This window comes from Macrobrachium nipponense, chromosome 15, assembly GCF_015104395.2.
Source record: "Macrobrachium nipponense isolate FS-2020 chromosome 15, ASM1510439v2, whole genome shotgun sequence".
In the NCBI taxonomy this organism is placed as follows: Eukaryota; Metazoa; Arthropoda; class Malacostraca; order Decapoda; family Palaemonidae; genus Macrobrachium; species Macrobrachium nipponense.
Window position 1 is genome coordinate 41,139,886 of NC_087208.1, and position 25,062 is coordinate 41,164,947.

The 25,062-nt window shown below is 35.6% G+C and overlaps 1 protein-coding gene across 1 annotated transcript in view; it reads left to right on the forward strand.

The window, feature by feature from the left end:
• The first annotated feature begins 4,980 nt into the window (after positions 1-4,980).
• Positions 4,981-25,062, forward strand: part of LOC135226660 (serine/arginine repetitive matrix protein 1-like) — a 33,170-nt gene continuing 13,088 nt past the window's right edge. The window contains exons 1-5 of the mRNA XM_064266371.1: positions 4,981-5,001; positions 6,247-6,426; positions 15,124-15,177; positions 19,232-19,282; positions 21,721-24,020. Of these exons, the coding sequence (XP_064122441.1) occupies positions 4,981-5,001; positions 6,247-6,426; positions 15,124-15,177; positions 19,232-19,282; positions 21,721-24,020 (2,606 nt within the window). The remainder of the gene's footprint in view (positions 5,002-6,246; positions 6,427-15,123; positions 15,178-19,231; positions 19,283-21,720; positions 24,021-25,062) is intronic.

Below are 25,062 nucleotides of genomic sequence, written 5' to 3' on the forward strand. Positions count from 1 at the left end.
ACAGCTATAATATTCAATGCTACTGCCCTCGAAGCAGGCCTCCTACCTAATATAATAATAATAATAATAATAATAATAATAATAATAATAATAATAATAATAATAATAATAATAATAATAATAATAATAATAATAATAATTTCTGAAAGCTTCATGCTTTTATTGCTGAAATATTATCCACTTTCGAGAAATATACACTTCAGAGTCATTATTGAAAAACAATGTATATTTTATATATTTCATTTTGATACAATATTCTGGTTGACTCGTACAAACCTAAATGATTTACTATCATGACAATAATACCGGCGAGTTATTGCAGATAATTGAAAACATAATTTATGCTGAATTACGAAGATGAATAATTAGCAGCCATTGCCTTTCCACTTCGTCTGCTCTTTGACAACATTAAAAGACAATCAGCTACTTAATTAATTTCTATTCAAATTCGAGTTTGTAACAGATTTAGCCTTCGACGTAATTGACAGATATAATGTTTGGCTTCACAGACGCAAAATCTTTCGTAAGTGATAAGTATATACATACCATATATAATAATATATATAATATTAATATATATATATAATATATATATATATATATTATAATATATATACTATATATATATACCATCATATATATATATATATATAAATAATATATAAGTTATGATATATATATATATATATATACTATATAATATCTCTATATATCTATATATATATATATATATATATATATATATATATATATATATATATGTATATGTATATATATCTTTTGCTCCTGCTCCATACATTTCCAATTCTGACATGAAGAATGATTGGAACTCTATTGTCCTACAGCTTCAGTTCAATTCAGCTGATATAATCAATTATTTGAAGCCAATTCCCCCAAAACAGAATGAAGTGAGAGTGGGTCTCCATTTGTCGTTGAAGCTGTGTATGTATATATATATATATATATATATATTATATATATATATAATATACATACATATATCTATATATATATCTATATATATATATCTATGTAATATATATATATATATATATATATATATATATATATATATATCTATATATATATATATATATATATATATATATATAGAGAGAGATAGAGAGAGAGAGAGAGAGAGAGAGAGAGAGAGAGAGAGAGAGAGAGAGAGAGATATATATATATATATATATATATATATATATATATATATAATATATAAAATCCAGGAGGGAAAGTGAAACAATAGAGGCCTTTAGACTTCTCGTCCCTTAAGTAAGCAGACTGACATATACATGAAGGTAAGTTTACAAAGCAATCTCGTATACATGACAGACACGGATTATACAGGAAGATATGTACCTGGAATCAACACACCTGAAGAATTAGCAGACCTACCTTAAAAAATCTGAAATAAAAATAATAAAAATAACAGTGATAAAATCATAATAATAAAATAAAAATAAAAATAATAAAAATCAAAATAAAAGAATAAAGATAATATTAAAAACAAAAAAATAAATTTTGAAAATTAGAATAATAAAAATAACAGTAATAAAATCATATTAATAAAATAAAAACAGAGTAATAAAAATCAAAATAAAAGAATAAAGATATCAAAAAGCAATAAAATAATAACAAAAAATAATGAAATATAATAATGGTCGGTCTCCTAATTCTTCAGCTGTGGTGGATTCCAGGTAGATATTTTCATTTTATAATCCAAGTCTGTCATTTATACGAGCTTTCTTTGTAAACTGTTCATATTTACTATATCAGTCTGCTTAGTAAAGGACGAGAAGTGGAAAAGCCTAGCAGCGGTACTCTAATGTTTCACTTTTCTTTGTGGATTTTGTCTTTATGTATATATATGTCAGATGAAAGAGGGACAATGATTAATAATATATTTAAAATGCCAATGTGATGTACTATGCAATGTTAAGTGAAGTCACATATCACTTCTCGCTTGGAGACACGCTGAACTGTAGGGGCAGCTTACATGAGAAAGGAATTTGAATATGCAAGCAGTTTAACCGAGAGATCACTCACCCAGTTGTGAGGCATTTACATTCGTTTGTACGGGTGTTACAGGCCTAATAGTCCAAGGCACTTGCTAAAGTCACATTCCTTTAGGTGAACGCTAAGAGGTGTTACACGCCAAGTGTCGGGAGACAAAGCCCCACCATAAAGGTAGGACATATTTTGAAAAAACTTAGAAAACCGTTACCTTTGGGAAAGAGAGAGAAGTGTGTAATACTCTCTTTACGTGAATACTTTGAAAAGAGTGATGTGTGTAATCTATCTTTTATTCATTATTATCTTTATTACAGATGGGTCCTATTCCATGCCTAATTTAGAGACGGAATCTCTAACCTGACTAATATGATGAACTTATTGACATTTTGGGTTTGGGAGTGAATTCTTAGTCGGGAGGGTAGAATGTAAACTTACTGGTTTCTTTGTGGGCAGTTTTAGGTTTCCTACCATTATGACTTGTTAATCATTTTGTCCTATTTTATAATCAACTGCTTTGGGTAATAAATAGTATATTTTTGTACTTACGAGATCTTAATAGCCTAATGACATGATTGCAGAGAGGGTGGGTACTACTGACAGCAGGTAAGAGCTTCCAGTTTGTGTAGTTTAGTGAACAAGGGGGGAAGTAACATATATATAATATATAATATATTAATTCTATATATATATATATAGATATATATATATATATATAAAATATATATATATATATAGATATATATAATATATATGATATATATATATATATATCTAATATACACGCATATTCATCACGTTCCATATTTTCGAGATTCCGTTATGCATACAAACTATATATAAACACACACACACACACACACACACATATATATATATATATATATATTATATATGTATATATATATATATATATATATATATATATATATAATATATGTAATAACGTATTTTCAGTTGCGTGGGGTAGACCCTAAAACTGGTACTTAAGATGAACACTCTGCTTGATTAAAACTGGATTTAGACGAGTAACAAATAACGAATTGTATTAAAGTATTTTTATTATCTATTAAGGCATAGTCACCTGAGAGTAACTTCTATAGTAAAAGTATAATTTAAGAATTCAAATTGCAATACTATTAATATCAATCATGTTACCATCAAACCATCATTAGCGATACAAGCTCATATTTTTAAAAAATAATATTACATACACAAAACCCCATTGAGAGAAAAACGAAAACGTTGAAAATTAAGAGGAAAAATATGAAAAAAAATATTTTAAATCTCAGTTAGAAACAGATTTAGGACACGAATCTAAACACACCACGATCCTTGGAGACTTACCGGAAGTTGTTCACTCACCCCCTTCTGGGAAAATGTCTATGCTCCGGTAGAGTCAGAGTTGAGTCTCTCTCTCTCTCTCTCTCTCTCTCTCTCTCTCTAAAAATGTAGCGAGGGGAGTGGTTGTCAAACTTGTCCTTATTAATTTAAGTGATTCGACTCATATGTTGGTAGCTGCTATCCGGACGAGAGCAAGGTTATGTATTATTTATGCATGTATGTATACTTATTATATATGCATATAAATACATCGATCTACAAATGTCCTTTAATATCTAATTAGCTCTACCTCGGAATTAATTTATTTTCATCTAATATTAACCGAAGGAGATTTTTTTTAGACGATAAAGGACATTTGTAGCTCGATGTACGTATATGAATGTGATATGACTCATATGCATATATGTATATATATGTATGCATATATACAATACATATACTATACGTGCATATATATGTATTGGATGAAAATATTAGTATCTTGTGATGATCGAGCCATCTGGAGAGAATGGAAGACAAGAGACTACTTTAAGAAAAAATAGTGGATAATTCAGAGAAGTTAGATGTAAATAGAGAAGAATAATAACAGGAAGTGTTGGAGAGGATAAACATTAGACAAGGTGCAAGAAAGGAGTGAACTGCACATGAGCAAAGAATCTGAGAGTCTAACTAACGCCCTGTTAGTGAGATTCTTTGTAGGCGTCTAAGGCAGCTAATGCTATGGTAGCTTTATTCAAAGAATTCTCATCCACTATTAAACAAGAAGAATACGCATACGAGAGAGAGAGAGAGAGAGAGAGAGAGAGAGAGAGAGAGAGAGAGAGAGAGAGACCTCCTCTCATACTCCTGTGTGATAAATTTGAGTTCGATGCATAGTAAACGATGATGATTGTAATATTTTTCAAACACTTTTATTTAATAAACCATGCTAAGCATGACATATGGGATGGTCCTAAGTCGAGGTGTAATCAGAAACTGTATAAAAAGCCATAACAATATTTATTTAAAAAAAAACTCAAACTTCGTCTCTCGTTTAACACTCTTAAAGCATTTTGAAAATGAACATTAACAGATGAACAATTGACTTTCATATGACTTCAAATTAAATCCTTCGTGGGTAAAGGTTGGAGAGGACCTCTACTCCAGAAGCTAAAAACAGAAACAAAAGCCATATATAAACAAAACAAAATTACATACATTTAACACAGCACTAATTCTCAATGACTGGCTATAACAGATTAACATTGTACAATAATATAAATGGCTTCAAAACACTATATTTTTGAAATAAAGTAAACAAATACAAAGACCACCCTCACCTCCACCCTGTGCGAGTCTCAGCCGTGAACTAAGGCAGCGGCTACGAAAAGAAAGATGGCGAATGGGGATGACGACGACAAAATGACATTAGAACTAAAACATTATTGGAACATAATAAAAATAGGAAAAAAAAAAAATAATTTTTACATTCTTCCGCCCCAAGATAATTTTCAAAGAAAATTATAGAACCTATGTAGGATTGCGGGACAATGCATCAGCTAGAACGTTGGCAGATCCTTTAATATAAGATATTTGAAACTGGTACTCCTGAAGAAGGAGACTCCAGCGCATCAGTCTTGCATTATGAGCTTTGATATTTCTCAGGTAAGTCAAAGGACGGTGGTCCGTCTCTAGAAAGAACGATCTTCCATACAAGTACTGTTGGAACTTTCCCACAGCCCAAACAATTGCTAAGGTTTCTTTTTCAATGACTGAGTACTTAACTTCGGATGGCTGCAACTTGCGACTGGCATAAGCAATAGGAAATGGCATACCTTCAGAATCGTATTGTAATAGTGTACCTCCTATTCCCTGATCACTTGCATCTGTTCTCAGACCAAATGGCTTACTAAGGTCTGGCAACCGCAAAATAGGCGCAAGAGTTAACTTCTCCTTTAACATTTCAAATGCCTCTCTCGCCTTAGAATTCCAGCTGATTAAATATCAGGTTGATTTTTCTTTAAACAATCAGACAGAGGGGCAGAAATACTTCCAAATTGTGGAATAAATCTCCTATAGAAGGAAACAGACCCTAAAAATGATCGTAATTGCCGTTTCTTACTTGGAAAAGGCATATCCACAATTGCCTGTACCTTATCTGGTAATGGCTGCAGAGAATTCCTACCAATCTGGTAGCCCAAATAGTGAATTACCTCGTAACCAAAACGACACTTAGAGGGACCACAAGTTAAATTCCAACTGCGAAGTCTAGCAAACACTTTCTCGAGGGCCACCAAGTGTTCAAGCCATGAGCTAGAGTGAACAAAAATGTTATCAAAATAAAAACTAACTTGATCTAAATTTTTCAACACTTGGCGCATCAGACGGTTATAAGTACTGCAGGCAGTACTTAATCCAAATGGCATTCTTTTGAATTGAAATAACCCCCAATATTAGTACTGAATGCAGTATATTTCCGGCAAGAATCTTCCATTGGAACCTGGTAATAAGCTTTTGCCAGATCAATTTCAGATAAATATTTGCAATTTGAAAATTTGTCTAAATTTTCATCGATAGTAGGATAGGTTCACAATCAAAACACTGTTGCAGCATTCAACTGCCTAAAATCAATACACATCCGATAACTGGCATCAGATTTTTTTACTAGCATGACAGGTGAGCAATAGTTAGATACCGATGCTTCAATTATATCAAGCTCTAACAATTTGTCAACTTCACTGTTAAATACCTCTCTTAAGTGATAAGGAATGGAGTAAGGCTTTCTCTTGACAGGCTCTGTGGTAGTTAACTGTATTGAATGGCTAAAGTTTTTAACACAACCAGGTATATCACTAAGAACATCCTTATAGCTGTCTAACAATGTGGATAACTCTGCCTTTTGTTCTGTAGTTAAAGAGGGATTCACATCTGGCTCAGTCTTCGACTGTGTATCTAACACTGGCAAAGGAGAATCTGCACATTGAGCAACTACAGCAGCCTGCACCAAATCCAAAGGTTTCCATTAAAACATTCTGTTCAAAAGGAGTAACCTCATCAAACACTTGCAAAATTATTAATAGTAGCCCTGCGGTAATACTTTTTCAACATATTCACATGGAAAAAGTTTATGTTTATTCCTTACCTCTATAATGTAATCAACAGGACCTTTCTTACCAATTACCTTAAATGGACCCTTCCACTGAGTTAAGAGTTTATTAGTGTCAGAAGGTAAAAGTAGCAGAACTTCATCACCTATCACAAAATTTTCTATCAGATGTTTTCAGATCATAATAAGTTTTGTACTTGCTAAAATTAACCTCGGCATTCTGGAAAGCAATCTGGGCTGTTTCTTCTAACCTATTGCGCAGATCCAACACATACTCATAAGAATTCCTAATCTCTTCATTAAGGTCCTGATTAGTAAACAACTCTTTCAATATGGATAAAGGACCTCTCACATTTCGTCCATAAATCAATTCGAATGGAGAAAATCCTAAGTATTGTTAGGGATCTCTCTAACGGCAAATAAAGCACAAGGGAGGTACCTGTGCCAACAGCGAGGATAATCTGAACAAATTTTCTTAATTATACTTTTCAAGACACCATTAAAACGCTCACAATACCCATTAGCCTGTGGATGGTATGGTGAGGTAAAAAATTGGTTTTATATTAGTAATTTATGTACTTCTTCCATCACTGAAGAAACAAATTGACGTCCCCTATCTGACAGAACCTCCTTAGGGATACCTACACGTGTAAAAATAGTTAAAAGGGCTTCAGCCACAAGGAAACTTAAAGAATAGAATCTATTTTTTTTAGAGGAATAGCCTCAGGGTAACGTGTAGCACAATCAACTAATGTCAAAATAAACCTATGACCGTCCCTCAGAAGGGGGTGACAAAGGCCCGCCCAACTATATCAACTGCAACCTTTGCAATGGTGGTTTCGGTTATTATAGGCATTGTTTGAAGGGGTGCCTTCTTGACACGACCTTGGGAAGTAGTCCTCTGACAGATATCACATGATCTACAATAACGCAGTATATCAGCTGTGGCACCCCTGGCCAAAAGTACAGTGCAAACACTTTTTGTTTAGTTTTACAATTACTAAAATGTCCAGACAACAATGAATCGTGGGCAATTTCCTATAATTAATTCCCTGAACTTTTGTGGTACCACCAGAACTTTTACTCCTAACATCACGCTATTTTTACTCTCTATACACTTTCTGTAAAGAAAACCGTTGTCAATAAAGTACTGGAAAACATTTCCCTTAGATATTTCAGTAGTTTGTTTATCAAGCTTCTCACGAATGCTCTTCAAAGTAGGGCAATTCATTTGTTCGTTGCTTAAAAACTGACGCACTCACATTTAAGTCACCAAGAACCTTCAATTTCTTTGTAATAAGGGGAGCTGGAAGAGCATTACCAGCTTTTACTTGACCATCGGTCATAACAGATTGGCAGGTAGATGTATTCCTTATCATCTACTTGTCCAATAAGCACACCACAAAACTTAATGGGAGCCTTTACCACTTCAGTCCAACCTGTAAAATAAGCACAATCAATATGACACTTAACCACAGGAAATTTATCAGTTCTACCCAAATAATCACTAACAGATGCAAATTTAGTGTTCATCAAAAGGTATGGGCGGTAATAACTTATCAGACACAACTATACAAGTACATCCCGTATCTCGTACCATGGTCGAGATATTAGCTCCATTTACCTTACAATTTTCAAATTTCAGAGAACCACATACAGTAGAGTCAAACATAAAATTAATTTTATGAGGAACGACATTACCAACTGCAGAGTCATTACACCCATGATTACTATCAGTTAAAACATTATGAATCATAGGATTCTCTTTCCTTGTCAACGATTTATTCTGAGGACACTGAGGTCTTATATGACCTTCTAAACCACAACCATGACAAATTATTTTCCCTTTTACCTTCGTACTATTCGGCTGTAAGACTGAATGATCGGAACTCTTTAATGAATTAGTGTTATTGACCAATGACTTCCTCGAACTACTTTTAGACAATTTGTTATACAAATTATGAGCAGCCGCATGAAGTTATCTGCCTCATTAATCAATTATCAAAAGTACGCCACTTTCTGTCTTTAAGGGTACTGCGTAACTCGGGAGTTACTGAAGCTAATAACTGGTCACACAAAATAAAGTCCAATAAAGATTCATAACTATTATTTACCTTTGATGTTTCCAACCAATGATTCAAAAGCCTACGTAAAGTAAAGCCAAACTGTCGAAATGTCTGATGGGGGGAATACGAGCACGCCGAAATTATTCAGTTCTTAATAAAATAGAGTTCATATAATAAGCTTCAACAACTCTTTCTTTCAATCGGAATAAATTACTAGTGGCTTCAGAAGGCAGCGTTACATAAATCTCCCTTAGCTTACCCTGTAACAACGGTAAAAGTCTAATTACACCGTCAGTCTCTAAATTCCACCCATTTGCTTCACAAATTCTCTCAAAATATGAAAGAAAAACACTAAAATCATCACCTTCCTTAAAACTAAGCAATTTTATTTCATCTGACGATGTCTGGAACAAGGGCTAGAGACATTAGTGGGAGTCGCAGCCTCTTTGAAAGCATGTCTATTTCATGCTGCCGATCTTTACTTCTCTCTTCTAATTTTTTTAATTCTAACTCTCGTTCTTGTGATCGCTCTTCCCTTGCTTGTGCTCGCTCTTCCTCTCTCAATATTTTGTTGATGAACGATAAATTTTACAGCATCATCCCCAGCCAAACCAAACCAAGATCACTAGCCAGTTCTCGTAGTTTAGTTAAATCAGACATGGTGATAAACACTAATTCATATATCAAAATGAGTTCACGAAAAAAAAAATGACCGCAACGTAACAAGTGGACTTTAGCTCAATACAGTTGAGCCCTGATTAAAGGCAGGCAATTATAGAAGGGTCATTATACAATATACACGAACCTAACCTTGTACCTTAAACCAGGAAAAGTAACAATGGTGCTTGGTATAACGACCATACACAACACTTCACGCAACAATATAGGCCAGTCTCCCAAACGACCTCAATGGCACAGTAATGAAAGCACCCATAAGACTTAGGACCCCACACCTGACACCAATGTAATATTTTTCAAACACTTTTATTTAATAAACCATGCTAAGCATGACATATGGGATGGTCCTAAGTCGAGGTGTAATCAGAAACTGTATAAAAAGCCATAACAATATTTATTTTAAAAAAAACTCACAGTTCACCGTTTAACACTCTTAAAGCATTTTGAAAATGAACATTAACAGATGAACAATTGACTTTCATATGACTTCAAATTAAATCCTTCGTGGGTAAAGGTTGGAGAGGACCTCTACTCCAGAAGCTAAAAACAGAAACAAAACAAGCCATATATAAACAAAAAACAAATTATTACATACATTTAACACAGCACTAATCTCAATGACTGGCTATAACAGATTAACATTGTACAATAATATAAATGGCTTCAAAACACTATATTTTTGAAATAAAGTAAACAAATACAAAGACCACCCTCACCTCCACCCTGTGCGAGTCTCAGCCGTGAACTAAGGCAGCGGCTACGAAAAGAAAGATGGCGAATGGGGATGACGACGACAAAATGACATTAGAACTAAAACATTATTGGAACATAATAAAAATAGGAAAAAAAATAATTTTTACAATGATGTTCAGGGAAAATCGCCAACAGAGAGAGAGAGAGAGAGAGCACCCCCGCCCCCCTCTCCTCCAGACTCGGCAGGAACATGGTAAACCCAAGCAACCACCACCACTTACCAGACAGGAAGGAAGCCGAGTTTCTTCGGAGTCTCGGCATAAGAGATGATGATCAAAGGCTTCTCCAAAATATTTTCCTGGAATTTCCATCGATCTTGAACTCACGGGATTCCGTTTAAAAATGTTGAGGGAGAGTTTTTTATTTCTCATAATTACTGTGTATGTGTGGTTTGTATTGTTTGCTCGTGGTCAGAATTTTTTTTCTGTAAAAAAAAAAAGAAAAAAACTGGAATGGCTATCTGTCTGTCCGCCCTCAGACCTCAAATACTACTGAGGCAAGAGGGCTGCAAATTGGTATGCTGCTCGTCCACCCTCCAATCACCAAACATACTTAATTGCAGTCCTCTAGCCTCAGAAGCTTTTCATTTTATACAAGGTTTAATTTGGTCATGGATCGTGCGTCTGGCAACTCTATAGGTGCCAACAACACAGACCACCACCGGGGTGTATCTGAGAGTTTTATATAGCGTTAAATGCTGTACAGAAAACTCGATTCTTCAGCACAATTTTTACTTGTTTTTCTTGTACCTGAACATTCTGAGAAAACTGAAAAATATTAAGTAATTACTTGTATGTATATATTTGTATGCATGTATGTAAACATGTATGTATGTATTCTAACATCTATACATGGTGTGTATATATCTGACTTCCAGTACATATAAATCTCTGCCAATTCACTGCTACGCATATAAATTTCCATTTCCAATTTCTTGTAGAAGTCAAATCCTATGATATACAAAAAAAAAAAAAAAAAAAAAAAAAAAAGAAAAAAGGTTAGCATATCTCCACGAGAAACAGTCGCAAAACAAAGACCAAATATACAGCTCGAGTCACTCGCGGTAACAGAAAGAAATGTTATCGCGCTTAGAAATAAAACTCGTATATGGGAATATTTCAACCCAAAAAAGGGGAAATCCGAATTGGTTACAGAGAGAATTCTAAAACGTATCTATTACGAAATGCTGAGAAAAAGGAAAATATATTTTGTCCGGCAGCGTTTACGAACCAGAAGGGACTATGGAGCAATTAGAACACGAATTAATTTGGAATATTCTATGAAAAAAAAAATAAATAAAAAACATACATCTTCAGAGGGTAGAATGATAACATGACTTTAATTACGAAATACTGACAACAACCACAGGGCTGGAAACTCTCAGTCTATCTCTCGAGAGTTCATATAGGTAGGATGCCATGTTCCCACCAAATCTCCTGAGGGATACTTTTGAAAGACGTAACCCCTCAGGAGAACGGTTTGGCAACATGCAAAACTCTGCCTGATCAACAGCAGCCAATCAGTGACGTCGTATGGGACACTCACTGGCCTACTAGACATCAGATGCACGGGTGATGTGAATCTACTATGTGATTACGTTCTTTTATCAAGATATAAACTAAACTATGATTTTGATCAAGAAATACACATATATATATATATATATATATATATATATATATATATATATATATATATATATGACTTGTCAGCACCCTGTAGTAGGCCCCCATACAGCCCCCCCCCCCCCCGCCCCCCCCCCCAAAAAAAAAAAAAAAAAAAAAAAAAACCCCCCCCCCAAAAAAACAAAAAAAAAAAAAAAACCCCCCCCCCCCCCCCCAAAAAAAAAAAAAAAAAAAAACTTCTCATGACAGTCCATATCTCCTCCCCCTTCAGGAGTGAGTCTATTTGTTACGCCCTTGAAAAGCAATTTCTGCCTTCCCCATTCAATCTGACCACTCCTCCTCCTCCTCCTCTCCTGCTCTAAAACTGGCGTTTGTCATTTCAACGCTTGGGCTATAAAGGCTCTTTTGTTTGTGTCGCAAAACGACCTCTCTCTATCTCTCTCTCTCTCTCCTCGATATCTATGTATTTATTTAGTCGCTGCTGAGAGAAAAGAAAATTGGAACAACAACAACAAAAAACAATAACAGTTTGGACATTTCTCGATGGCAGATGGAAGGGTGACATTCTTTTAAACAGGGTATATATATATATATATATATATATATATATATATATATATATTATATGTATGCATAAACAATCACTAAAATATGGAACATGATGAATATATACATATAGCAAAATCCATGAAATGGAAAGTGAAGCAACGGGCTACCGCAGCGAGGCCTTTCGACTCCCGTCCTTTACCAAGCAAGGACGAGAAGTCGAAAGGCCTCTCAGCAGCAGCAGTACTGCATTATTTCAATTCCTTCGTCAAATCTGTCTTTATATCTGTATAATAAAAAGGAGCCCACAAAAACGCCTTTCATGAGATGGATTTCTGTTGTAACAGACATTTTTATCATAGTAGATTCACATCAGCTGTGTCTGATGTATTGGCCAGTCCTTTAAGACGCTCCTGATTGACTGTTGATAAGACAATGACACAGCTGGAAATTCTCATTCTCTCGAGAGAGTTCGTATAGGCAGGATGTCTGTTCCACCTCTCCTGAGGGATACTTTTGAAAGACGTATCCCTCGGGAGAGGTGGAACATATATCCTGCTATATGAACTCTCTCGAGAGACTGAGAGTTTCCAGCCGTCAATGGCTTATCCACAGCCAATGAAGAGCGTCGTAAGGGATTGGTCTAGACATCAGATGCACCGTTGATGTGAATCTACTATAGTCATATATTATATATATATATATATATATATATATATATATATTATATATATATATATTATATATATATACACACATTTCTTAATACAGTCCAGTGATTATAAAAAGATGAAAGACAAACTTCTTATCGCTCGAATAATCAAGAAGAATCCGAGGCTCTCTATTATTCATCAGGGACGATGGTCCTTCGAACTGGATTATATTAACCCGAGATTGTATGAACACAGAGAGAGAAGTAAAAATAGCTGGACGATCGCAAAAGTTTAACGGAGAATGAAATATTTCTCGTCTGATGTTTTATTCATGTAATTCTTACATCTTGCCTCTGTAAAGATAAGTTCGCACATGGATTGGTGTTTTTTTATGGTGTTTTAACGTTGCATGGAACCACCAGTGGTTATTCAGCAACGGGACCAACGGCTTTTTACATAACTTCCGAACCACGTCGAGAGTGAACTTCTAGATCACCGAAAATACACATATATAACCCCTTTAATGGAATGCCCGAGAATCGAACTCGCGGCCACCGAGGAGCATGGATTGGGGACTTAATGCAACCAAGAGCTGTTTAAAATCACTCGCAGTAGTATCAGGCTTAAAATGGTGAAACGAATCCACAGTTATGCATATTTATACATATATTCCAAGATAAAACTGTATACAGATCCCTTTCGGGAATCTGTTCTGTTCCCCTTTTTCGACCGATCAGGATCCCGAAAGTTATCTGTATAAAGTTTTATCTTGGAATATATGTATAAATATGCATAAGTGTGGATTCGTTTCACCATACTAAGAGCTATGTTTGCAATCTGTGAATCAAAGTCCTTGCAATGACTGTAAAATACAATACAGTCAATACCTATGATTTTCTTTAGCTTTTATAGAAATGTGTGTGAAATGTCATAGATCTGTAATTCCACTATTAAGTCAGATACATTACGAGAATAAATAAAATTATGTTTTTCACGGACTGAAAACCTAATACAAAAATACTTAATGTTTTTGTTTTCTTTTCAGAAATATATGTGAATTTTCAGCCACGTGTGTTTCCACTATTCATCATACTTTCATTATACCTTTTCCGTTTTTAATGCATTTTCTTCTCTGATGTTGAGAAAGATACATAAGGTGACATTAAAATTTTTTATTGTTTCTTATCACGAACACTTTCTATTCATTTTGCCTTTGCTTTCGCGTATTTCTTTTGCTTATGTTGAAATCGTAAAATCTTTTGCTTATGTTGAAATCGTAAATTCTTTTGCTTATGTTGAAATCGTAAAATCTTTTGCTTATGTTGAAATCGTAAAATCTTTTGCTTATGTTGAAATCGTAAAATCTTTTGCTTATGTTGAAATCGTAAAATACACCTTTAATGCGTTTTCCTGTCATTTCAATAATTTGCTGATTTTAGCCTCGAAACTGCATTGAAATTACTTTTCCTGACAAGTTCTTCAAAGCAACTGCATTGCATTTAATTATTCTAAAAATCATCTGGTAGAGAGTTGCTTCCCCAAAAATTAAATTAAAACGTCTTCCAAAATCTAATTACGTCAGGCACGAGCTTCATCTTCGGTGTATTTTTTTAATGAATCCACTCGTACCTTTTTGAGTAATGACAAACAACTGATCTCTGGAATTCTCAAAAGATTTTCTCTCAGACTTGTAAACAGAACATAATTTCCTACTTTCCCCACTAATCTTTGCTTTTACTTTTTTTTCCCCTTTTCATCAGGCCTGGGCTACGAAAAATCACGAGAAAGCCTTAATTTGGGGCCAATTGGCTTTTGCTCTTCCGAAAACGATATATAAATACCTTTCTCAGGGATTGTTACTCTCAAAAACCTCTACTTTCTTTCCCCTTCTGACCTCCCATCGAAAACATCCCAATTTTCCCCTCCGTCTATGACCGAGGGTAATATATATATAAATATATATATCTAAAGTAGCTAACACTGTAATTTGGTGATAAAACCAGGTGATATGGAAAGATCCCTGCGTTCGTGAAAAGGAAAAAGATCTTATGTCTCTAAAAAGTGGTAGTTATCATTCATGTTACATTAACTCGAACCGAAAGGTAGACGATTTATTTATTTCTTATTTTTTGGAAGGGGGGGCGGGGTTTGAGAGGGAAGGGGGGTGTAATTCGACGAATTTCTCTCGGTCGACTGTCACGTCTTCCTTATAAAACGTAGTTTCCTTCAAGGTCATTTCTACATTTCCCCATTAAACAATTTCACTATTAAGTCTGATGTGAGATTGAAAACACCACTAATACTCCTGCTCTGAGATTGGACAAAACTTCACTGTTACTTTTCGTCTGAAACTGTACAAGGAATCACCATCTACTTCTAATGTGAGAATGGAAAAAAATCACTTGTTAATTTTGGTCCTAGCATGAAAAAAAAACACTATTACATTAGGTATGGTGCTAAAACAAATCACTATTGTTTTTAGTATAATGCTGAAAACAAATCACTATCAATTTACGAGATTAAAAAAAATACTACTTACGTTATGATCGAAAAAAAAAACAATCACTATTACTTATGTTTTGAGACTGAACAAAAAAAGCACTATCACTTCTGGTCCAAGTCTTAAACAAAAACCTATCACTTCTGTTTCATGTAAGAAAAACACTAATTTCTGGCTCAAAACTGAAAAATAAATCACTGTCATTACTACTTCTGGTCTGATATGGAAAAAAAAATACACACTCACTTACTGAGTCTTAGAAAGAAATCACTACCACTTTTGAGCTGGTAATGTTAAAAAAAACACCCATTTTTTGTCTGAGCATTGGAAAAAAACTCTCACTTTTGGTCTGAGTCTGAAAAGAATTACTAGTGTTTCTTATGACCTGAGCATGTAAAAAAAAAATTCCCACCTCTGTTCTACGTCTGAGAAAAATGTAAAAAAAAAAAAGAAAGAAAAAAAACTCACTTCTTGTCTGACCATTGGAAAAAAAATCATGACTTTGGTCTGAGTATTTAAAAAATAAATAATAAATAAAAAACCACACACTTCTCTTCTGACAATTGGGAAAAAATCATTACTTTGGTCTGAGTATTTAATAAAATAAATAATAAATAAAAGCACACATACTTCTTGTCTGACCATTGGAAAAAAATCACTAGTTTGCTGTGAGTAATTATAAAATTTAAATAATTTCTTCTTGTCTGACAATTGGAAAAAAATCACTACTTTGGTCTGAGTAATTATAAAATTTAAAAAATAACTTCTTGTGTCACCATTGGAAAACAAATCACTACTTCTGGTCTGAGTATTAAAAAAAAAAAAACCACTCACTTCAGTTCTATGTTTGAGAGAGGAATCACTACTACTTCTGGTCTGAATATGAATAAAAATAAACTCTCACTTCTTGTCTGACCATTGGAAGACAATCACTACTTATGGTCTGTGTATGCACTAAGAAAAAATAAAAGAAAGAAAAAAAAAGCCACCATCACCTCCATTCTCAGTCTGCAAAACAGGCGAATAAAGAGAGGTTCTTGAACGTCATGTGTTGCGAGAGGAAACATTTCTCTTTGCACTGTAATTTCGAGGCAACTGCGTTGCAATTAAATGGCCCACTGGGGAGACGCTTTCGGGCAGCTTGTCTGCAGATAAAGCAATGTTCTAATCCGCGTAATATCTCGTGAGCCGTGTTCCGCTGTAACCGTGTTTATTGTCTTTTTCTATTCGCCGAGTCGCGTGGAAGACTTAGCATGGGTTCCCTGCCTTTGTACAAATTATAAATGCTTACAACTTATTTCTGTTGATTGAAAGAATCGTTTAGAAAGCTTCTCATTAGTCCCTGGCATTTTTCTACAAATTATAAACGCTTTAAACTCATTTCTATTGTCTTTTCCTATTTAAAGAATCGTGTAGAAAACTTCTCATTAGTCCTTGGCCTTTTTCTACAAATTGTAAAAGCTTAATGTTCGTGTTTTTTTTTACCCATATTGATTATCGCTTTTTCTATTTACTAAACTGTTTACAAAGCGTCGCATGAGTTCCCAGCCTTTCTAGAAGTTATAAATGCTTAAAATTTATATTAATTTTCATTTTTTCCCTTATTTAATCTTCGTATTATTCCCACGCCTTTCTGTAAGCTATAAATGCTTAATGTTCAGTTTTGTTATCTTTTTTCTCAATAACTAATCTTGGCCTTATATCATATTCACTATCTTTATGTTAATACTTCATCGTGTAGAGATCTTTTCATTATTTTTCACGCCTTCCTACAAAGTTGAAAAGGCTTAATATTCACTTTCATTATCTTTATCTTATTATTTAATCGTGTGTTAACCTTTTCATTATTTGTCAAGCCTTCCTACAAGGTTTAAAAGGCTCAATACTCATATTCATTATCTTTATCTCATTATTTAATCGAGTAGAGACCATCCCATTCTTCCAAAACTTTCAACAATATTTAAGCAAGGAACGGAGGCTCACACTGGAAGATTAATGGACCTAAAAAAACTATTATATTAAATGTATATAATCTTCTGCAAGTTTGATATTAGTAGCAACTTCCCAGTGTGGAAATAAAAAAAGTAGCCTATCTACATAACCCTCCATAGGCCTCCTTTTTTTATTACTTTTTTTTTCATAGTGGGCAATCCATCTACCCCAAACTTCCTTCGTAAACTTGAGTTTCATTTTTTATATATCTCAAGAAGCAACACGACTTTTTTTCATGTGAGTTTTTTTTCTCTCTCTCCAAAGTTTTCAGCATACATCCTGGTTAATCGTGTAGCCTACTATTTATGTGATTTTTTATGATGTTGTTAGTCTTAAAATACTTTTGGAGTTCCTGTGATTTGTTCCGTTTTACAAATCACTATTTCTGCGTTTTGGTATTCGTTGTAAAATCACGTTTCTTGACGGACTACTTACATCTCCTTACGATTAATTTTTTTTTATAGTTTTTACCACAAATGAATACACATTATGTTCAAGACATCGTCTTTTGCCTTTACATAACTAGTAACAAAAATCTATATGTATATGTGCATGTATGTTTATATACATATTCATGTGTACATATGACTCAAATTGTCTTTAAGACATAACCTTTTGGTTCTAAATAACTCGTAACAAAAATCTATATGTATATGTACATGTAAGTTTATATTATATGTATATTCATGTGTGCATATCATTCAAAATTTCTTCAAGACATAACATTTTGGTTCTATATAACTCGTAACAAAAATCTATATGTATGTGTACATGTAAGTTTATATTATATGTATATTCATGTGTACATATCACTCAAAATGTCTTTAAGACATAACCTTTAGGTTCTACACAACTCGTAACCATAACATAATCCCATGTTTTCATCCTTATTAAGTTTTATATAACAAAATAATAATTATCCCTATATGTTTGTATTATCATCTGTCATATCATCATGCAGTTATTTGTCAACTAAGTTATGTTATCAATCATAAAAATAATTAAGAAATGGTAGGAAATACCGAAGTGAAGACAGTTCCTCTAAGTTATGTATCTCTGCTTATTAAGATGTATGGATTATTAATTCCATTTCAGTATAAATTTGCGAATGGGAATTATGTTCCTCTGATTGTTCATTAAGGGATGTCTTTGTCTGATGACAGTAGGCCATTATAAATGGCAAGTAAGTTTCACCCAGTTTTGTATATCGGCAAGCCCAGCTTCATGATTTATTTGCTTTTTTGTGAACTGTATACAATTCTGACTGGCAAGCATGTTTCTGCGAGTGATGCATATCTGCTTATTCGGTCGTATAACTTGTTTGAATTCAATGGCATACAGACTTTAATGGCTTGTGTATTTCTTTCAATTGTGTATAAAACTGCATTTTAATGGCTTGTGCGTTTTTCCCAATTATGTATACAACTGCATACCAAGATGTTTGACTAATTTACTTATAATACCATACAATTCAGCTGTATGACTTCTTTGCTTGTGGATTGTATACAATTTTGAATGGCAAGTATTTCTCTTCATTGTGTATATCTGTTATGCATATCGTCTATATGCCTCGTATGTTTGTGAATATCATACAGTTTGTTTGGCGACCTATCTGTGAATCCAGTTGCAACGTACATAGTTGAAAAGCTCCAACACGTGGGTAAGAAGTTTACAACCATAACAGTTGTAATTTCCTGGTGAATGAGCTTCACAATTACACAAGTAATTAGATTAATCTGAACCCAACACGCGGATTAAAAGATAAACAGATTAAAACCATAAAAGCTGTTGTGACTTCCTGATGACACTTTTTTTTATTTATTTGTTTTTTTTTTTTTACCCTAGAGCCAGGAATGCATAGCCTTGCGTACGTGCCTCGTGATATAGCACCGGTCCTCCTTCAGGAGGTCTAAAAGGTCCTCGGGAGATTGGAGTGCCCTTGTGCATATGCGCATAAGTGGGCGCCGTGTGAGGAGGAGGAGGAGGAGGAGGAGGAGGAGGAGGAGGAGGAGGAGGAGGAGGAGGAAGTAGTATCTCTCTCCCTCTCTCTCTGACGTAAGAACAGACTTTGGAGGAGCGAAAATAGTATACATATTTTTTTTCTCTACAAGGAAGGGAAGGCAGAATCGTGGGCGTTCGGTTTTTATTCGTTTACTCGGGGAGTAAGCCTGCAAACAACTTTGTTGTTGCTGTTGGTGTTGTTTAGGGGGGGGGGGGGCGGCGTTAGGATAGGTCTACGGATAAGCGTAAAAATGTCTGAAAAGGTATTTCGCGTTGAGTTAAAGAGCAATATATATACTGTGTGTATCTGTCATTTATATATATATATTATATATACATATATATATATATATATATATATATATATATATAATATATATATATATATATATATATATATATATATATATATATATATATATATATATATATATTTATTCACATGCCTGATACAGCAAATAAAGGTGTATATATATATATATTATATATTATATATATATCTAATTTATATATAATAATATATAGATATATTATATTAATATATATATTCACATGCCTGCATACAGACAAATAAAGTGTGTATATATATATATATATATATATATATATATATATATATATATAATATCTTATAATACCTCTTTTATATAAGGAAAATCTCTTACTATTAAAAAAAACAGAATAATTACCCATACGTTCCAGAGCAATGCTACTCCCATCATCAGTGAAGTAAGAGCACCAATAAAAAAAATATTTTATCACAAATTCTGTTAATCAGAAAGTTGGTCCAACCAATCAGCGACCGTGAATATGGATTAGTGAGAACGATGAACCATACAGGATATAGTGACAGGGTAGCTGGCATGAAGACGTAGTACGCTGATTGGCTCCATTCAATCAACGCACGAAGAGAAATGACTATGGTGTCCGGATGGTATAATAATATGAATAATTATAATTCCTCGGACTGGAGATTAAATGGGGCCATATTCTTCCTCAATGATGCGAGTGTAACAGCTCAAGGACGGAAAGGTGCCCGAGTTGGGTTCGTGGTTCTACTATATTCTGGTTCAGTTCACCATAGAGTTCTCTGATCGACGGAAGCCATGGTTGCCACAGCAGCTCCGCTTAATGTTACCAACATTGATAATATATACTCATGGAACAGTGAGAAGACTTCTCACTTGAACGATTCACAGAATGTATATACATATATATATATATATATATATTATATAATATATATATATATATATATATATATATATTATATATATATACCGTACACAAAACAAATCAAAATAAATAGTTAGGACTAACGGTCACTAATCATTATTATTATTATGCATCAAAACAGAAAACAGCCCAAACTAAGAGTAGCAATTCCAATCAGATCACGAAAACCTAGAGAGAGCACATCAGAGTTGCACCTGATTGCATGAGGGATTTGCAATGGACAGGTAATTACGGCATATGGGGTCAATTAACTCGCGGTCAGCTCCCTTAAGGGGGGAGGAATATTATTCGTCTTGATCAGGCTGCGTCCGATGCCTATCCTATGATTATCCCGTTTGTGTTCTGGAGACAATAAGATTATATATTTTATATATATATATATATATATATATATATATATGTGTGTGTGTGTGTGTGTGTGTGTGTGCGTGTGTGTGTGTGTGTATCAACGCAATATTGCTATGAAAGTGAGACATGGCCTCTCCTCATTTGTACAATGATTCTTTTACGGATTACGAAGCCAGCAAAGACAATCTTCGCTCGGACCAAAAACAATCCTAACCAAGATCCAAAACAATCTTCGTCTAGACCAAAAACAATCCTCCTCCAGACCAAAAACAATCTTCGCCTGGACCAAAAACAAATCCTCCCCAGGTCCAAAACAATCCTCCTCCTCCCCCCAGACCAAAAACAATCCTCCAAAAGACCAAAAACAATCCTCCACAAGACCAAAAACAATCCTCCCCAAGACAGAACAATCCTCCTCCAGACCAAAAAACAATCTTCGCCTGTCCAAAACAATCCTCCTCCTCCCCAAGACCAAAAAACAAATCTCCCCAAGACAAAACAATCCTCCCCAAGACCAAAAACAATCCTCCCCAAGACCAAAAACAATCCTCCACAAGACCAAAAACAATCCTCCCCAAGACCAAAAACAATCCTCCCAAGACCAAAAACAATCCTCCACCAAGACCAAAAACAATCTTCGCCTAGGTCCAAAACAATCCTCCTCCTCCCCCCAGACCAAAAACAATCCTCCCCAAGACCAAAAACAATCCTCCCAAGACCAAAAACAATCCTCCCCAAGACCAAAAACAATCCTCCCCAAGACCAAAAAACAATCTTCGCCTGGTCCAAAACAATCCTCCTCCTCCCCACAGACCAAAAAACAATCCTCCCCAAGACCAAAAAACAATCCTCCCCAAGACCAAAAACAATCCTCCACAAGACCAAAAACAATCCTCCTCCAGACCAAAAATCTTCGCCTGGTCCCAAAACAATCCTCCTCTCCCCAAGACAAAAACAATCCTCCCAAGACCAAAAACAATCCTCCCCAAGACCAAAAACAATCCTCCACAAGACCAAAAACAATCCTCCCCAAGACCAAAAACAATCCTCCCCAAGACCAAAAACAATCCTCCCCAAGACCAAAAACAATCCTCCACAAGACCAAAAACAATCCTCCACAAGACCAAAAACAATCTTCCCCAAGGTCCAAAACAATCCTCCTCCTCCCCCCAGACCAAAAACAATCCTCCCCAAGACCAAAAACAATCCTCCCCAAGACCAAAAACAATCCTCCACAAGACCAAAAACAATCCTCCCAAGACCAAAAACAATCCTCCACAAGACCAAAAACAATCCTCCACAAGACCAAAACCAATCCTCCACAAGACCAAAAACAATCCTCCCTAAGACCAAAAACAATCTTCCCCTAGGTCCAAAACAATCCTCCTCCTCCCCACAGACCAAAAACAATCCAAATCCCAAGACCAAAAACAATCCTCCACAAGACCAAAACAATCCTCCCCAAGACCAAAAACAATCCTCCTCCAGACCAAAAAACAATCTTCGCCTGGTCCAAAACAATCCTCCTCCTCCCCAAGACCAAAAAAACACCTCCTCCCAAGACCAAAAAACAATCCTCCACAAGACCAAAACAATCCTCCCCAAGACCAAAAACAATCCTCCCCAAGACCAAAAACAATCCTCCCCAAGACCAAAAACAATCCTCCCCAAGACCAAAAACAATCTTCGCCTAGACCAAAAACAATCCTCCTCCTCCCAAGACCAAAAAACAATCCTCCCCAAGACCAAAAACAATCCTCCCCAAGACCAAAAACAATCCTCCCCAAGAACAAAAACAATCCTAACCCAAGATCCAAAACAATCTTCGTCTAGACCAAAAACAATCCTCCTCCAGACCAAAAACAATCTTCGCCTAGGTCCAAAACAATCCTCCTCCTCCACCCAGACCAAAAACAATCCTCCCAACCCAAGACCAAAAACAATCCTCCCCAAGACCAAAAACAATCCTCCCCAAGACCAAAAAAACAATCTTCGCCTGGTCAAAACAATCCTCCTCCTCCCCACAGACCAAAAACAATCCTCCCCAAGTCCAAAAAAACAATCCTCCACAAGGACCAAAAACAACAATCCTCCCCAAGACCAAAAAACAATCCTCCACAAGACCAAAAACAATCCTCCCCAAGACCGGAAAAACAATCTCCCAAGACCAAAAACAATCCTCCTCCAGACAAAAACAATCTTCCCCAAGGTCCAAAACAATCCTCCTCCTCCCCCAGACCAAAACAATCCTCCCCAAGACCAAAAACAATCCTCCCCAAGACCAAAAACAATCCTCCCCAAGACCAAAAACAATCCTCCCCAAGACCAAAAACAATCTTCGCCTGGTCCAAAACAATCCTCCTCCTCCCCAAGACCAAAACAATCCTCCCAAGACCAAAAACAATCCTCCCCAAGTCAAAAACAATCCTCCACAAGACCAAAAACAATCCTCCTCCAGACCAAAAACAATCTTCCCCTAGGTCCAAAACAATCCTCCTCCTCCCCACAGACAAAAAACAATCCTCCACAAGACCAAAAACAATCCTCCCCAAGACCAAAAACAATCCTCCCCAAGACCAAAAAAACAATCCTCCACAAGACCAAAAACAATCCTCCCCAAGACCAAAAAACAATCCTCCCCAAGACCAAAAACAATCCTCCCCAAGACCAAAAACAATCCTCACAAGACCAAAAAACAATCCTCCTCCAGACCAAAAACAATCTTCCCCAAGGTCCAAAACAATCCTCCTCCTCCCCCCAGACCAAAAACAATCCTCCACAAGACCAAAACAATCCTCCCCAAGACCAAAAACAATCCTCCCCAAGACCAAAAACAATCCTCCACAAGACCAAAAACAATCCTCCCAAGACCAAAAACAATCCTCCCCAAGACCAAAAACAATCCTCCACAAGACCAAAAACAATCCTCCCCAAGACCAAAAACAATCCTCCCCAAGACCAAAAACAATCCTCCACAAGACCAAAAACAATCCTCCCCAAGGTCCAAAACAATCCTCCACCAGACCAAAAACAATCTTCCCCAAGGTCCAAAACAATCCTCCTCCTCCCCCCAGACCAAAAACAATCCTCCCAAGACCAAAAACAATCCTCCCCAAGACCAAAAACAATCCTCCCCAAGACCACCAATCCTCCTCCAGACCAAAAACAATCTTCCCCAAGGTCCAAAACAATCCTCCTCCTCCCCCCAGACCAAAACAATCCTCCCCAAGACCAAAAAACAATCCTCCACAAGACCAAAAACAATCTTCCCCAAGACCAAAAACAATCTTCGCCTAGACCAAAAACAATCCTCCCCAAGGTCCAAAACAATCCTCCTCCTCCCCCCAGACCAAAAACAATCTTCCCCAAGGTCCAAAACAATCCTCCTCCTCCCCCCAGACCAAAAACAATCCTCCCCAAGGCCCAAAACAATCCTCCCTAAGACCAAAAACAATCCTCCACAAGACCAAAAACAATCCTCCACAAGACCAAAAACAAATCTCCACAAGACCAAAAACCAATCCTCCACAAGGCCAAAACAATCCTCCGCAAGACCAAAAAACAAATCCTCCACAAGACAAAAACAATCCTCCTAAGACAAAAACAATTCTCCCTTTAGACCAAACCAATCCTCCACAAGATCAAAACCAATCCTCCCTAAGCCCAAAAACAATCCTCCCAAGACCAAAAACAATCCTCCTAAGACCAAAAACAATTCTCCCCCAGACCAAAAACAATCCTCCCTAAGACCAAAAACAATCCTCCACGAGACCAAAAACAATCCTCCCTAAGACCAAAAACAATCCTCCCCTAGACGAAAAACAATCTTACCAGGACCAAAAAACGATCTGACTAAAGCAATTCGTTGGAAAAGACGATCCATTTCGGAACAATGCCATAAAACAATCTTAATAATCTTCCTTGCCTCTTCCAAACAGAAGATTTTTTTTAATGAGGGGAAATGCGTCAGACATTTCTTTTCGAGAGGAAATGTGTCACTCGCGGTGACGTAATCATTTCCCCTTTTCTTTTGTGGATGCAAAGAATAAGTTTATTACAAAACCAACGGTCCACTTATGCTTTTTTTTTTTTTTTTTTCGTTGAGGGTGTGGATGGGGCGGGACCTTGATGACACTTCCTTCTCTTAAACAAACATATAAAATGGAAGAATTAAGGAGAACCGAGTCACCGAAAGTGAAACTAGAATCAGAGAGCGAGTGAC